General features: G+C 39.7%; 2 protein-coding genes across 2 annotated transcripts in view; both read right to left on the minus strand.

Moving 5' to 3' along the window:
* LOC138024013 (adhesion G protein-coupled receptor L4-like) overlaps positions 1-361 on the minus strand; it is a 38359-nt gene extending 37998 nt beyond the window's left edge. The window contains exon 1 of the mRNA XM_068871104.1: positions 1-361. This exon is cut by the window's left edge and continues 56 nt beyond it. Coding sequence (XP_068727205.1) covers positions 1-44 — 44 coding nt within the window. The 5' untranslated portion in view covers positions 45-361.
* Positions 362-9441: 9080 nt separating this feature from the next.
* Positions 9442-17500, minus strand: part of LOC138024012 (dimethyladenosine transferase-like) — a 13893-nt gene continuing 5834 nt past the window's right edge. The window contains exons 7-12 of the mRNA XM_068871103.1: positions 16009-16132; positions 15092-15184; positions 14124-14188; positions 12229-12292; positions 11009-11115; positions 9442-9588 (exon numbers count right to left, since the gene is read on the minus strand). Of these exons, the coding sequence (XP_068727204.1) occupies positions 9546-9588; positions 11009-11115; positions 12229-12292; positions 14124-14188; positions 15092-15184; positions 16009-16132 (496 nt within the window). The 3' untranslated portion in view covers positions 9442-9545. The remainder of the gene's footprint in view (positions 9589-11008; positions 11116-12228; positions 12293-14123; positions 14189-15091; positions 15185-16008; positions 16133-17500) is intronic.

Genomic DNA, 17500 nt, shown 5'->3' on the forward strand with positions numbered 1-17500 from the left:
AAGAACAGACATGCCAGATGAACGTGATGATTTCGTCTGTCCATTTGAATAGGTACAGTCGTACGCCAAAGAAAAAATCAGTTCTACGTAATTGTTCTGTCCTCCAAACGAGCAATCAAGGTCGTGTCTGATAATTCACTCTTTTGAAGTGGAAATCACGAATAGCAAAAAGCAAAGTTTTTGAAACTGATTAGCTCCGATGTCTTGTGTATTACTATTTAGGCCAATATGCGGATCACTCTTTGTTTTCCTTGTCCGATGCGTTCAAACGTTGAAAATCATACAAAGCGAACCCTGTGTAACAATACGTGACTTCGAAGTATTTTAGAGTACCTCCCAACGGAATAGACGTAATGACTGTGACTGTGTCCTAATTATCATTACAGATCACAGAGAAAAGAGCCCATTAGAAAACCAATCGGTGCAGTGGAAGAACAAAAGCCTTACAATAACGAGAAATGTCAAATGTTATCGTGGTTTCTATGCTTGTGTTTCCGGTATAGAGGACGCCTATTTTTTTTTTAATTGACTTTTACCCGGACTAAGTCTGCAAATCCGGCTGAAAATTCTTAAGCTTTTAAATGCCATCGCTCATATATAGACTCCCAGTGATTCTCAGCGCATTTTTATTTTTGAAAAGGAGTTTGTTCATATGATATTTAAATACCGGGAAAAGTCTATTTTGGCGTGATTGTTGAATATGCGCTTTTTGTCTGTGGTTATCTTAGCTCGATGTGGGGGCAGGCCGATGACCAACTTGCGGTTCACCGCTACACAACGGTGATTTCATCGACTGCGGAGAGCGACCTCAGAATACCCAGCCACCATTGTCGCGTTTTAAAGTGAGGGAGGCAACTGCAGAATATCCGACCACTATTACGTTCTTTTAGATGGATTCTTTGAAGAACGAGGCATACAACAACACACCCTAATCATATGCAATCAAGCTCGCACAAAACACGAAAATTGAATTCAGCAGCAAGAGACATTTGGCGGAGAAATGACTGGAACCCACTAATGACGCCACACAACGTAACGGCGTTATATCCTTCCTGACACTCGTGAAGGAATGATATGTCTGATATTTTTGGTTCGAAATAACTACGAAAGTGGGAGTTTGAAATTCTTTGAAAGGAAAAGGAAAGCTTAAACTCCGGCAATCCACACACAAGTACTGAATGTTCTCGATTTAAATGTCTGCGTGTTTGTAATAAACTTGGCGTTCGTTGATATAGGTGTGGCGGGAAAGTGTGTTGGTACAGCATGTATTGACTGTATTTACTTGACCTATGGGTTAGGCTATTGATGACGATTGATGGCTATTGATGACGATTGTCGCACTAGGCCCAGTTACGCTTAATATCCTGGTTTACGGGAAACTTAATTTGCAGTTTATTTTACGACCTAAATAGTTTCCACAAGATTTTTAGTCTCCAAAACTGACCAAAACATTTGCTTTGCTTTAGCATGAAGTTAAGGTTAAGGCTTTTTGGACGAGTAAAATTCAAGCCTGGGTTTGCATTAAATCGCGGATAAGTGTTAATCGGTTTTTGAAGAATCTGACCCTGAAGATATACCCACGCCCTCATTGTGGTCAGTCGCGGAACTGGAAATACTTTGACGTCTTTAACGGTCTTTGTTATGGATATTCGTTGTGGTTACGCCTCTTACGTGGCTCATTGCCACGGCTACAATTTCAAGAAAACAAACGACATTATTTTCCTTGGCTGCCAGAGTAAATGTAAAATATAAAAAATGCAAATGCTTTGTTTATAGTGGAAGTGCTCTTACTATACACCTTATTCCAAAATGGCCGCCATTTTAGCATTTTTTCGTTTCCATAAAAATTGGCCCTTATGGCCCCGTTCAAGGTCAAATATTCTTTTGAATTTTACGTTTGAAAGCGAAGCCATAAGGGCCAATTTGCATGGAAACAAAAGAATACTAAAATGGCGGCCATTTTGGAATAAGGTGTATCAAGAAAATAACACAAACAGTGGTGATAAACATTGTATTCAAACGCATTTTTTAGAAAACTTGACGTTTCGTATGTTAGTCAACATACATTTTCAAAATTGACCGTTACAATTTTTGAAGAATGGGAGCCCCATGCCCCTACGAAAGAAGCTTGAAGATCTGCAATGAAAAAGTAGTCCACTCTTCTCTCTCTCTCTCTCTCTCTCTCTCTCTCTCTATATAGATATATATATATATATAGAAAGTTATGGGAAACTCAACACTGGACAACTTCTGGGGAAAACTGTAATTGCCCTGAGCGGGATTTGAACCCACGTCCCCCTGATCACTAGTCGGGGGTGATGACCACTTCACTATCAGGACAACCATGCTGGCAACTTGGCTGATTTATCACTTAATGTCTGGCATTTACGTGGGACTCCCTAATAGGCCAGTTTTTCTATGTGATAACGCTGGATCAACATGTGATTCACAGGCGGACAAGGGTAATTAATTTAGAGTCAGTTAAGTAGATCCCTTGAGCCAACAACGTATCACCCCCAGGAGGATCGCAAATGGATTCACAGTCCAAGTTTAGGAGAAATTGAGAGAAAGTTATGGGAAACTCAACACTGGACAACGCTCAGCAACGTAATATTAGTCATCAAGAGAATTAAAATGAATTCAATTCTTTGAATGGAATTCCTGTCTTTTGTTAAGACCATAAGGTGATAGCGTGAATAGTTGGGCACTCCAATAAGCTTCCTTTGTAATAAGTAGTTTATCAACTTGCGTGCAAGCATGGCGAATTTGATCAAGGCATTGATTTAATTAATTTCAGAAATTTCAGTAGCTTCAAAACGGGAAAATCGTATTCAATTAGACCCAATCTAACTTGCGATTCCAAAAATGTCATCTATTTGGTCTCTTGCAAAAAATGCCAACTCCAGTACATCGGTTCCACCACAACAGAATTCAAAGTTAGATTCAGAAACCATAAATCATCTAGGGTTACAAATAAAAAATCTTGTGAAGTTGCAGTTCACTTCAATAGCACCTCACATTCGCTTCAAGATTTTTATTTTCAATGCCTTGATCAAATTAGCCATGATTGCACGCAAGTTGATAAACTACTTATTACAAAGAAATCACCTTATGGTCTTAACGAAAGACAGGAATTCCATTCAAAGAATTGAATTCATTTTAATTCTCTTGATCACTAATATTAAGTTGCTGAGCGTTTTTTTACGATAAGTGTCACAATTGCGTGAAATCTTGTTAGTTCTTGATCATTGGATTTTTTTCATACCTGTTAATTAGCATTACATTATTATCATTTGTTCTTGATCGTTATTTTTTTAGTTACGTAATGCTCTTGTTAGTTTTTTCTATGCATTTTTAAGAATTTGTTGTAAACAAGTCAGGCCTATATAAGAGTATAATTACTTTTGTTCCAGTGCTGTACAGTAAACTGATGAAGGTCTGAAGACCGAAACGTTTTTAATAAATTTTTAGTTTTTAGCTTCAGAAGTTGTCCGTCCGTTGGTCACATTTTAACTTCTATTTTTATCTACATATGCCGCGGCTTGGATTGAGAATCTCTTCGGGATCCTTCTGGAAGCTTGACGTCTTCGTTGGCCCAGGTAGCCCTTTGAAACTTCTATATATATATATATATATATATATATAATATATATATACATACATCGTAAACAACATTAGGGGTCTGAAAATATATGTTGACTAGCATACGAAACGTCAAGTTTTATAAAAAATGCGTTTGAATACAATGTTTATCACCGCTGTTTGTGTTATTTTCTTAATCAAGCTACGATGGCCTAAGAACAAGAGTTTATAAGGTGTATCAAGCTTTATCAAGCCAGTTCACAGGCACCCCACTTTTAATAATCTGAAAGAAACAATTCAAACTGAACAGAAACATGATTAAGAGCCCCAATTGCAACTGGCAGGAGGCAACCAGTTTGCTATTTCCAAAGCGTGGTAGAGTTGAATCTGGGACAACCGAAAGCAAATCCAAACCAGAGGTTAGAGGGGGCAACCGCATGCCAAACCCAACGCCCTAACCACTGGACCAGACTGCTTCCTAATTTGCTTACAATTCTAAGCTTACGGTTCAGTTGAAAGAAGGCAGGGATGGGCAAAATTCAAGAGGACTCAAATGAATTGCAATTGCTTTTTTTTTTAAACTGCTCAGCCTAACAGTTTTTCAAAGTTCATATGCTAGACCGACATTTTATGTCACGAAGCTTTGATTTGTGTTTAATTGCTTAAAAGTAATTTCTGGGTTACCGTTGAATCGTTGAGTTGCATAGCGAGTAGGTGCGAATAATTTAAAAAACTGCGCAAAATGAACTGCAATGCCGTGGGACAACTCCTTCAAATACTTAAAAAAAAATCAATTGACGTGACAATGTGAAAATTAAAAGATGTCAATCTAAAACTATCCTTTTAATTCTCACAGTGTCACGTTTTATGTACATTTCGTTGTTACTAGCATAATTAGCACTTTTTCCTACTTATAAATTCAACTTCTACGCTTTGTACATAATCAACTGAAGATAACAGAAGTTTCTGTCGAAACAAGTAATAAACTTAAAAGTTCTGTCGTTTTCTTTAAAGTTCTGACTTGCCTGCTAATTCCAAGATCGTTCAAATACCTTGGCGTTTTCAAAGAAGTTTCACTTCCTGGAGAAATCCAATTGATTTAATCTGTCCAAGGCTTGAATTGTAGGAATTCTAGCAAGACTTGGACACACTATTCCAAAAGGTCCCCTTTTCAATATCAATAGAACCGAAATACCCCATATCTTTATTATGCAATATCTGCTCGGAGCTCAGCGCTTCATTTTAAACAACACTCTTTCTACAAAACGTGCTGTAAGCCGGATGTATTTCATAGATTCTCAAGGAACGTGCAGTACTCCTTCTTATCAACGCGTTTATCCTTCCTCAGTATTTCCTTTGTTTATTTTGACCGTCTGTGAAACATTATGTAGGACGTTGCTTAGACTTCTGCCTCTTGAAACGTGCCTCGACTAGTATTTGTGATGTCTACTCCAATAGCCCTCATTCACATTTGCAGCTAAATACAGGAATTGCACCGACCTAGTTCCAGTCATTCACTTGAACAGATATTACAAATTTGAGCCCGCGAGAATGAGAGCCCCAACACCAAACCAATGTTTTTACCCAGACCGCTGGTCGGTGCAATTCCTGTATTTAGCCGCAAGTTTATTCACGATAGCCGCCATGTTGGTTTTCAAATTGTCATGCAAACTAGCCATGTGTTATGCTGGGCATTTTCAAGTGTTTTTCAGTGTTGCTGGGAAAACATTATCTGTTCCTTTTTCCCAGCAAGACACACAAGAAATTTCCCAGCCACCTAGATAAAATTGGTTGGTTTCCCAGCCAGGAATTCCGCGCGCTTTCAAATCCCTCGATCTTAAAACGACCGAACAAAAGCTACAAAACCGGGACAAAACGGGTTTTTTCCGCAAGCGCAATCACTCTGACCAGCCGTCGTATGTTTATGACTATTCTCTGGGAGAGGGAAGGGGTCCTTTTTTATTATTATTATTATTATTATTATTATTATTATTTTTTTTTTTTTATTTTATTTTATTTTAATACACATGTTTATAGGAAACGAGAATTTTTTTTAAAAAAATAACTATTATTGCTGTTATTAGAATTAGTACTAGTATTTGTATCTCTATAAGCCTAATACTTGTTTTAGAGTTTTTTTATTTGGTTTTTTCAGTGTGTGTATTTTTACTGATAATTTGAAATAAAATTATTATTATTTTAAAAAAAAAATTATTATTATTATTATTATTATTATTTAGTCGTCCTCAGTCTTCAGAGTTTCTATAGCCAGCTTGGGTTGAAATGCTAGAAAAAGTCGGTAATTCCCAGGAAAAACCTCTATCAATAACAAAATTTCCCAGCCAGCTCATCGAAACACCTGTATTTTTGCCAGCCAGCAAGATTCCTCTGGGGAACAGATAATGCCTCCGACATTTTGACTTTCTACTTCGTTATCTGCTCATTTTTCACTAAAAAAACATCGAAGTAACTTGTGTAAGCATTCTATTTTACTACTTAGATGATCAACATTAAATGAACGTGAAACAAATCATCTGTGTGGCTAAGATGTTCGTTACAACCTCTCGACCTTGTGTTGTTTGCCCCCTCAGAAGTGTGTAGCTAATTTGCATGATAAAGGCAAATCCAACGTGGCGGCTATCGTGAATAAGGTCTATTCTACCCAATCTTCAATCTCGTACCCAGAGCCTTCGTCCCTTCTGCGCACGCTTGAACAAAGTTTCCCGACCGCTGGGAACGACGACTCTGGGCGCGAGATTGCGCAATATTCTGACAACGATGACACTCAACTCACAAATTTTCTATTAGACTAGGTCCCTAGGTCTGGAATTTGTTAGTCTTACACAAGAGGAACTTTACCCAAGTCTTCGATCCAAAAAGAGCTAAGGTATAACCTCTTTGAAATTTTATTAGTTTTCAAGTCTATCTTGACATCGCTTAAGTTACCAATGAATCCGAGCTCAGGCTCGGATTGGTTGGTATTTTTTACAAACACGCAAATCAATGATTGGTTCGTTTGATTGGTAATACCGAGGGCACGCGTGATTGCTAGGTTGTTATTGGCCCCTTTTGTAACTATCAATAGGCCATTTCGGAAAATACCATAATACTCTGTTTGTCCGCCCAAATTTTGCATAAGCATTGTTTTTGTTTTCTCTTGGGACCATTGTAAGTCCCAATAGAAACTGGAAACAATGCTAAATATGCAAAATTTGGGGGGACAAACAAAGAATATTATGGTATTTTCCGAAATGGCCTATTTGACGAGTTTGGCAGCTGGCGTCTGCATGAAAGTGAGATTCAAGTACAAGGTGACCAGAGGTTTTTCTCCTCTCGCCGCTTCGCAACTCGTCTTCACCGCTTCGCAGCTCTCTTGCTGCTCAAGAAAAATCAGGGTATCGTTCGAGATCTTCGCTTAGATAATTAGGCAAGGCGTTGTGATAAACTTGGCATGCATATTCTTTTTAATGAATCCTTTAATTCCCACTATCGAGACGTTCATTCTCCCAACTTATAACATAGAGTTCCTTCTTGGGTAGTCATGGGAATTTGGTGTTATATCAAGATCACAACTTTTAAGCTGATAATAATCTTTATTCTCAATACCTGTCTGACTGACAGTTCCTTGAAATTGTGAAGAGAATTTACATACCGATCATTCCTGGAGTCAAAGGGTTAACGTTGTTAATTTAAAACTGTGATTCCATTAGAGCGAGTTTTAATAGAGTGTCGTAAAACCAAAACCAAAGTATTTATACTTTGGCCAATCAAAAAGGACGGAGACAATCCAGTAAACCAATCAAAACTCGAAGTAATTACACGTAGCCGACACAAAGCGCGGGAAAATGTGCAAGCGCGAGCCACGATTGGTTTTGGTTTCACTTCTGATTGGTTGAAAAAATGGCGCGAGAACTTTGAACCAATCACTGAGTGAAGTAATGAAAAACAAAAGCAATTCCCTAATTACTTTCGACCCAGGTGCAAAAATGGGTACCGGCGAAAATGCAGGGGGGTAGCCCTGCAATGGACTGGCGTCCCATCCAGGGGGGATTTGAAATACTACTAGTCGCTTCTTGCTACAGAAACCGGGATAAGCTCCGGCCTAATGGGCCACTTGGCTCGTAAGCAGACTTTACCTTACCTTACATTACCTTTTTCGACACTCAATTGAAAACCGCTCTAGCTCTGCAACCTCTACATGGTAATTCAGTATTTAATTTTCTCCCTTTAACAGAACAGTTGGTTTTGTATATAAGAACATTTTAATATTTTCTTACTTTAAAGATGTATGTGTGCTTTCCCCGGTAGGCTAACTAGGAGCCTACATTTCTAATACTAGGTCTATGAAACGGCATTTTCACAGATCAAGCTCTTTTTGGACGATTTCCTAAAAAAGATTTGGCTTGCACGAGTGAGCGATCCTCAAGCCAAAGGGTAATAATTTCGCAGTCAACACTTGTGATTTGCTGGAAAGGTCTGGTTTCGCGGGAAAATCAATCTAAAAACAACTCGGTCTGTAAAAGCGCCGTTCCACAAATACAATGAACTTGTACGCTCCTGGCCATGGGCTCTTGTTATATACAAATAATCATTTATTAAATTAAATAAAGGTATATCAAGCTGAATGAAGTTTGCGAGGTGTATGATCTACTGTCAAGCCGTTTTATAAGCCAAAAGGCTTCACGGCCGCAAATGCGACAGCGTATCATATACCCCAGTAAACACATTTTGGAGGGCTACAGTGCCTGCATTGTGAACTATGAAATGGCTGGCAACCTAAGCTGGATGAAAGCGCCTGTCACGAGCATCTCAATCTACCACTGCTTGCTACGGGACCTGAACGTTGGCAAAAGTGATCGCGCGGGTAGAAATATCGGGGTACATAGATATCCGGGGTAACAATCCCTGACAGCGCGTAGAAACGTACTACTACTGATTTGGTTTTTGTGTTTGGGTGTTTTAGAGAATCATCATGCGCATGCGCACATTTCATTGAGCCTGTCTCTACCGTGCGACAAGAAGTTTGGAAGAGATCTAGTTGACGAAAGAGGTCGAATGTCGTTGGGACCCAAGAGTAACAGAAGAAGCACACTCACAACCGGCGTTATGAAAAAATGTTATCTAAAAACACCTCATTCGCATTATACTGATCATTTCGTGATTATTATAAGTCGTTTGGCATAACACGTATGAACCAACAATCGGCGTCAAAATTGTTGAGACACTCTTATCCTTTAGAGTCGATTTCAAGGTCGGTGCGCAAATGGCCCCCTCCCGCGCACCCCCGGGACAATGTTGTGTATTTCTGTTTTCTACGAGCCTTGTCGACAGCGGTACAACATTGATTAGGGTGGGGGAGGGAGGGGTATCCCGGAAACGTACTTTTTGGACAAGTTTTCTTTGCAAACAATGCATGTGTCGTTGCCAGTGTGCTCTGTTGGCATCTGTCTCAACTAATTTTGTCGCCTTTTGAACATTTTGGGAATTTACCTGCTATGTACGATGTCGATGTTTTAAGAATTCATATCCGTCGTGGGATGCTCAGATGCCCCACATAACAACAAATTTGGGAATCTTAGGGCTGATTTACACGGTACGATTTTTGTCTCATGCAACAAGCTTACGGCAGGCCTACGACACGACTTACGATTGTCGCAGCGTTTTAAAACATATTTTAAAATGCTACGACATTTTTCTGACGTACACGTCAATCGTAAGTCATGTCGTAGGCCTGTCGTAAGCTTGTCGCATGAGACAAAAAGCGTACCGTGTAAATCGGCCATTACACAGTTCTCCGGAAGGGGAATGGCAAGAAATGTACCCAACTATAAAATGCACGAGTAGAGCGTGCGAACCATGTTTTCGTTATTTTTTTATTATTTTGAAGCGTTCTAGTTCTTTTCGACTTCGGTGTTTCTGGAGGTCCTTAATAATTAATTTTATAGTTTTAAGATGGCCGCGGATCACGTGAAATGAATCCCGTTGGAGTTGAAGAGATGAAGTAAGCTGCAAAGGAATAAAAAATGATATAATGACAATGACGATAATGACAATGACGATAATGACGACGACGATGATGATGATAATGATGACGACGATGACGACGACGATGACGATAATGACGACGACGATGATGATGACGACGCTGATGACGATAATGATGGCAATGATGACGATGCTGATGATGACGACGACGATGACGATAATGACGACGACGATGATGATGACGACGATGATGACGATGATGATGGCAATGATGATGATGATGATGACGACGACGACGACGGTGATGACGATGACGAAAACGACGATGATGATAATAATAACTACGACGACTATGATGACGATAATTGATTAATGATAATGAAATATTGGGCGTTTTTATACAAGAGACGCCTAATTCGTCTGGAACGAACTTGGGAAAACATTTTTTCCTGCGTCTGTTAACTTCGTCCAGTATAAAGACCGCATTCATAAATGGCGGCTAAGTAATTATTCTTTTGTCTTTATGCTAATCATCCTCAATAGCCTCGTTAGCACGAACAAAATTCAAAAGAATCTTTGCTCCAAAGTGAGGATAGTGAGGATGATTAGCATAGTGACAAAAGAATAATTTCTTGACCGTCATTTACGAATACGGTCGAAAGACGGGCACAACACGAACTATCCAGTTTGATTGAATGCTTCTTCGAAGACTTACTGTAAGTGGACAGTTCGTCCATACGCATAATACGTCTTGTGCCCGTCTTCATTCTACAAAAATTTAACAGACGCGGAAAAAATGTTTGCCCAACTTTGCTCAACGACAATGGAGACCCTGGAAACGAATAGACGAATAACAGAGAGACGCATGACGATATATGAGATTTCGCAAGATTCATTTGGACGGATTATGCGTCTCTAGCATAAAAATAGCCATAATACCTTTGAAAGTGAAACAAAAAATCATTTTGTTATCTGCTGGTCCCAGTAAGCATAATATGCCTTACAGGGGCTTCCCTGGCGGGTAGCTGAGCGCCACGGTTGTGCTTAAAAACCCCTCCACTGTCCTTTACAACCTCGTCTCCAGGGTCTCTCCCGCTCCAAGGAAGGGAAGAAGAGAGACCCTGGGGACGAGGTTGTGTCCTCAATAGGCCATTTCCGAGTTCATGTCTGCCTCCTCTTCAAAGCGAGTCTAAGTGCAAAGTTTTTCTTATGAAAATTAGTTTTCATTCATATGTAAAGTAGAACTAATTACCATCACAAAGATTTCGTACTTAGACTCGCTTTGAAGAGGAGGCAGACATGAACTCGGAAATGGCCAATTGGTTAGAGTGATATCTCACTCGACAATAACAATGAAAAAACAACAACAACGATATCAAACAAGGGGTGACTTTCAAAAAGAGGCCTGTTTATCCTGTGAGTATCACATTCATGTCCTTACCCAAGAAAGTCGTCCATATCCATGGTGCGGGCCCGTTTCTTGTCGTAACCGCTTTCTGAAAGCAGTTTTTGAACTTTTTCTTTGATATCGAAACCTTCATCTACCATCTGAAAGCAACAGAAACCAGGAATTTGGGAGAAAGATAAAAAAGGAAGGTGAAATTCGCACAAGAGCTGATGGGGCTCGAAATCAATGATAGGAAAATGGCACGCTGCTTCATCCTTGATTTAGGGGGAAAGGGATATTTCTGTTCCATTTTCATATGTCTAAGATTGCAGGTTTCAAATGACATGAAGCGCGACTGCACCTGAAACTCATGAAAACAATGAATCCTATCATCCCTAAACTGGCACCCCTGGACAAGTAAATGATCTGGCGTTGTTCTGAGTAAGATCTAATAATGTCCCTCACAGAAGGGAATAGGTTTAATGGGACATCCACACGTCTTATCGTCTGGCGGTGGACAGAAAACGATCTAGAAGTGTACCCCTATCGAGTGAATGAGTTACGAGCAGATCAAATCAACTTGAGAGTTTAAACTATTCCATGGTCAAGCCTGGATTTTTTTCTTCTTTTTTTTGGCTCCTTGTAACTGCTAAAATTGTTAACAATACTGTAGTGATTGTTTCATCATCCACATTGACAATCATCCTCGCATACGGCGAGAGCTACTGAAATTTAAATTGACCAATCAGAATTCAGCGAGCGGGAAAAACTGTTAAATGGCCAGAAAACCCTCTAGAAGATTTTGTGGGAAGTATACACACGGTGCGACAAAGCTGCTTTCGCTAATTGTGTCGCTGCGATAAGTCGCACGAATTCAAACTGGTTTGAATTCGTGCGACTAATCGCGGCGACAAAATTCTGCCCCAGCGACAATGATTTTCATAAAATTAACCGTGTCACACAAGGCGAATTGTTGCGGCGAATTGTTGCGGCGACTTGTCCCCGCGACGTGTCGCAGCGACTTAACCGCGTGGTGTGTCCCAGCCTTTATGTCCCCTTAAACCAATTGACTCCTAGCCGAGGAGTCAATATAGGGCGATTTAGAGATACGATAGTATGCGATCAGGTTTTCATTTCATCTCCAGTTTTTTATGGCTTTCGAGTCTTTCATTTCATCACGATGCAATGCCTCCCTTATCTTTTTCGCTGCTTATTCCGCGTGGCTCAGTTTTCCTGCTCGAGGTCTATGCATATGAAAACAAATGAGCTCTTACAATGTCGTTGAGTGAACAGTGAATCTTGTAGTTTTTCTCCAACATCTCCGTAACAACTCGTGAACTGCAAAAAAGCACTGTGTAAGTCAAAGTTAAATGACGACGTTTTTGAGGTATTTAATCAGCTTAAGAAGTGTGATACGTTGATATAACACCAGATTCTCATGACTTACCAACAAAGAAATCTATAGTACTAGTTGGGAGAATGAACGATTCGATCGTGGGAATGAAAGCGTTTAAAAAAAAGGTCTGCATGTTGTTTATGCGCATGCTTAAGCCCCTAGTGAGCGATCGGTATGAAAATTCTCTTTACAATTTCAATAAAATGTCAGTAAGACAGGTATTGAGAATGAAGAGTATTATCAAGTTTAAAAAGGTGCGATCTTGATATAACACCAAATTCTCATGACTACCCAACAAAGAAAAATATGGTACTAGTTGGGAGAATGAACATTTCCGATCGTGGGAATGAATGGGTTAAGAAAAGTATGTTAGGGGGTGTTTACATGATACCGGTACGAGTTTCATTCTGGTACGAGTTGTCAATTTCATACCGCGTTTACATGGACGACTCATCCCAAGTCCATCGATTACCGGACGCCATCTTGACGAATATTTAGAAATACAACGCATGCGTCAATAGTCCCAGTCCACCACGACTTGACAACTCGTACCGGAATGGGAGTCAATGTAGCGTTTACATGATACCGGTATAACTTTTCATACCGTTGTGAGAATTTCGATCCGGTACAACTACCGGGATGAACTCATGCCGTTATGAGTCGTACTGGTATGAGATTTTTCACCGGTATCATGTAAACAAATACAGAGCGATAAGTAAGAACCGGGATGAACTCGTACCAGAATGAAACTCGTACCGGTATCATGTAAACACCCCCTTAGACAACAGAGGTCAAGTACGTGTAGTTGGAAGCAGGGTGGAGGCTGACTGAAAGTGACATAAGTGATTGGTCGTTTTGGTTTGCTTTTGTTTCTTGACTTAAAGAGGCTGTGTGACAGCAGTGCGGTTCATTTTGTGTCGTTTTACCATATACTCGCCTCTCCTCGCTATACAAATTAACGTTAATTCTTAAATTACTTTTCAACAACACAAACAAAGCTTCGTGACGAAAAAAATGTCTGTCGAGCATACATAATTAGAGTCACAAACAACACAGATCAACTTTAAAAAACTATCAGATTGAACAGTTTTTAAAAACCCCAATCACAACCCATTTTAATCTTCTTCAATTTTGCCTATCCCCGCCTTCTTTTGTATTTGCTGTTTTATTCAAACCTTCCTTCAATGTTCTAAGCAGTTCTTCTTATGTTTTGCTTGATTTCATTTTGGTTGCCAATCCCACTCGCTGAATTTGGCTACATTTCGAGGCATAGTCCCTTTAAAGACCGGGAGAAATGGTAAATATCTTAAGTACTGACTTCGCTTTCTCGGGCACTACTTCAAGATACAGCTCCTTGTTCTTTCGTTTTTAGGCTCTTCAATTTATGCACCAAGAACAAAATTAATCGACCTGGAAAAAAGGCAGTCGTGATTGCCAGTGCGGACTTCTGACAAGTGTTACTATCAACTGTTTTTGGTTGCAGCGAAACTCAAGACAATATTTAAGGCCCAATCCCGCCCTTTGGGCTTCCTGCTTCTGAGCTCAATGCGAACATGTATGTCACTTCTTTGTCATCGTAAAGCTTACACATGTGTCATTGCTTAAACCAAACCTTAGCACGAATCTCTGCCGTGTTTAAACTCCAAAGGTTGTCGTGATACTAAGCCTGCCTTTGTGCCGACACTGCTGTAAGCCACTAGTCTCTCATGGTACATTGTATTCTAATGATATCACTTTACTCTCTTTTCCTGCAGTATATCGATACAAACTTACCTAAAACAAGCGTTCATTGTTTTGTTCTTACGCACAAATGCTATTCTCACAAGACCATCCCATTCCTGCAGAAGAGAAGCGAAACGTTATCATAGATTAATCAATGATAATTGTCACAAATACATTAATTAGCAAATCATTCATAAAAGGAAACAACAGAAATATCTGATTAATCAACTTCTCTACATGTATAAATTATCCGATACAGATTTCCCTTCCATTTCAGTTTGCATTTTACTTTCGCCGAAAAATCTTTTCGTAACGTTGTTTTTTCGTATCTTTCTGTGATTTGTTCGCATGTGCCATAAAAACATTCCCACTTAACATTTAATGTTTGACCTTTTGAAAATAAATGTTTGTCTTTATTTTGGCTTTTGTTCACTTTTAAGTGAGACAGACAGAGAGACGTCAAGAGAAATTGAACCGGTGGCTGAATTGGTTGAGCATCGGGTTGTCATGCGGGAGGTCGCGGTGAGTTCAACTCCGGCCGGACCAACACTCAAGATCTTTAAATGACTGAGAACAAAGTGCTGCCTTTGTAATTACACCCGCATATGGTTAGACTTTCAAGTATTCTCGGGTAAGGACTATAAACCGTAGGCCCCGTCTCACAACTGATATCTTCCATGTTCATAAGTTCCCTGTGGGACGTTAAACAGCCCAAACACTCTGATTCGAGAAGAGTAGGGGATGAAGTCCGCGGTGTTGTGGCTGTCCTGTTAGAGGCCTGTTAACGCCAGACGATAAGCAGAAGTGCCGGCTTGGCGGTGATGTATCTAAAAAGGCTTATTGTGTAAGACCACCTACACGTAAGCAGAAACAGCCATAAGTCAAAAAGAGACTTTGCCGAGTCCTGGAACATGTAGATGTAGATATAAATAACATCGTCCTGATCTCATACCAAGTGGCCCGTTCTTATGATAATACTGTACCTGTCTAAACTGGAAATATGTATGCCCAGAGCTTACCTTAAAGTTGACAGGTGGTGGTGGATTTTTTGGTTCTATTCGTACTACACTTGATTCCACTTTAGGAGGGGGACGGAAATTATTCTTTCCAACCTGTGAGGATAAAAGATAATCCAATAATTTACTATCATCATCATCATCATCATCATCATCATCATCATCATCATCATCATCATCATCATCATCATCATCATCATCATCATCATCATCATCATCATCATCATCATCATCATCATCATCATCATCATCATCATCATCATCATCATCATCATCATCATCATCATCATCATCATCATCATCATCATCATCATCATCATCATCATCATCATCATTATTATTATTATTATTATTATTATTGAGCACTAACAACAACTAACCATAGGTAAGGTAAAGTCTGCTTACGAGCCAAGTGGCCCATCAGGCCGGAGCTTATCCCGGTTTCTGTAGCATGAAGCGACTAGGAGAATTTCTACTCCCCCCTTGGATGAGATGATAGTCCAATGCAGGGCTACCCCCAGCATTAAATTTGCCAGTACCCATTTATACACCTGGGTGGAAAGTGTCTTGCCAAAGAACACAACACAATGTCCCGAGGCAAGACCACAACCCGGACCACTCGATCCTGAGTCAAGCGCACAAACCACGAGGCTACCGCGCCTCCCCCACAACAACTAAGGCAACATTCTAATTTGCCTATTTTTGACCTGGCTGTAAGGTTAAAATCTTTCAGGTGTTTTTTTTGTTTCTTGGCCCAGTTGTGTTTTGATGTGCATGTGTAAGATTTCACTTGCCATTCATTTGTGCATATTTTCAGTCCTTTCCTTCTTGGCAAACCTCACAGGGCCAAAACTCTGGCTCTGATACATTGGCCTCTCCTTAGAACTGATAAAAATCACTTTCAATTGACAACTTTTCACCTTCATGAGATGATGAACTCTGGCCAGCAATTGGGTGTTGATTGACAAGCGACAGTACAACTTATCTCCTGGTTGAGCGATCAACCGTTGTGCAAATTCTCTCTGGAACATTAAAACAGCACATCTACAGGAAACAAGGGACAGAAAATAATGCATTGTTATCAAATGAACTCATAAGATCATTGAAGGCCATATAAAGTCAAATGCTCAAAGAATTTTGTAAACAGGATCACTGCGCACAACATACAGTAGACTGTAGAGTTTGTGAATAAAGTAATAAAAGTTGAACTGCTGAAAATGCTCCCCAGCCACATGAATATAATGACAATATTAAAGGCAGCTACAGAAATGGGAGCAATGTTGAAACAATAACCCTTCTGTCTTAAATTGGATGACAAATTACCGAGACATAATACTCTAAGATGAGTGACTACATGTATTTATAGAAATCACATGATTTTGAGAGCAACTTGCAATAATAATACATTAAAGTAAATACTTTCAAAGTCAAACAAAATTTGTAGTGATTATTTACAGTATTCCAAATTGCACTGGGAAAATCGTGTGATTGCTTATTAATAATGTTCATGGGAAAAGTTTAAGATGACAATGTTGTAATTAAGCAGAACAGTCACCCATGCCCAATCGGGGTTTTGAATCAAAGACAAAATGCTCGGAAATTAAAGCATGTGTTTTCACCAATGCATATTAACCTGCTCCCCAAAATTAATGGCTAAATGTATGCTACAAAATAATATTTATTCATGCCCAAAAACAATTTTGAACAGGAGATGAAAAGCAAAATATCTCGGGGAATCAAACAAGTGAACATACAGCTTATGCAGATTTTATAAGACATTTTTTAAGCATCACAACTAAAGGGAAAAAGCTTATTAATTTTAACCCTTTGACGTCCAAAACCGGCCTAAACCGGCCAGACTTAGTATTTTACTCTGTTTAACGCCAGACGATTTTACTTGTCAATGGGGAACCCCTGGGAGTCAATGGTTTAATCACTCACTGAAAATTACTACATGTATGTCCCCATTAACCCTTCGACGTCCAAACTGGCCTAAACCGGCCAGACTTAGTATTTTACTCTGTTTAACGCCAGACGATTTTACTTGTCAATGGGGAACCCCTGGGAGTCAATGGTTTAATCACTCACTGAAAATTACTACATGTATGTCCCCATTAACCCTTCGGCGTCCAAACTGGCTAAAACCGGCCAGACTTGGTATTTTACTCTGTTTAACGCCAGACGATTTTACTTGTCAATGGGGAACCCCTGGGAGTCAATGGTTTAATCACTCACTGAAAATTACTACATGTATGTCCCCATTAACCCTTCGACGTCCAAACTGGCCTAAACCGGCCAGACTTAGTATTTTACTCTGTCTAACGCCAGACAATTTTACTTGTCAATGGGGAACCCCTGGGAGTCAATGGGTTAAGCTGTATAACTTCACATACATGTAGAGAAAGGAGCAAG

This window comes from Montipora capricornis, chromosome 11 (assembly GCF_036669925.1).
Source record: "Montipora capricornis isolate CH-2021 chromosome 11, ASM3666992v2, whole genome shotgun sequence".
NCBI lineage: Eukaryota > Metazoa > Cnidaria > Anthozoa > Scleractinia > Acroporidae > Montipora > Montipora capricornis.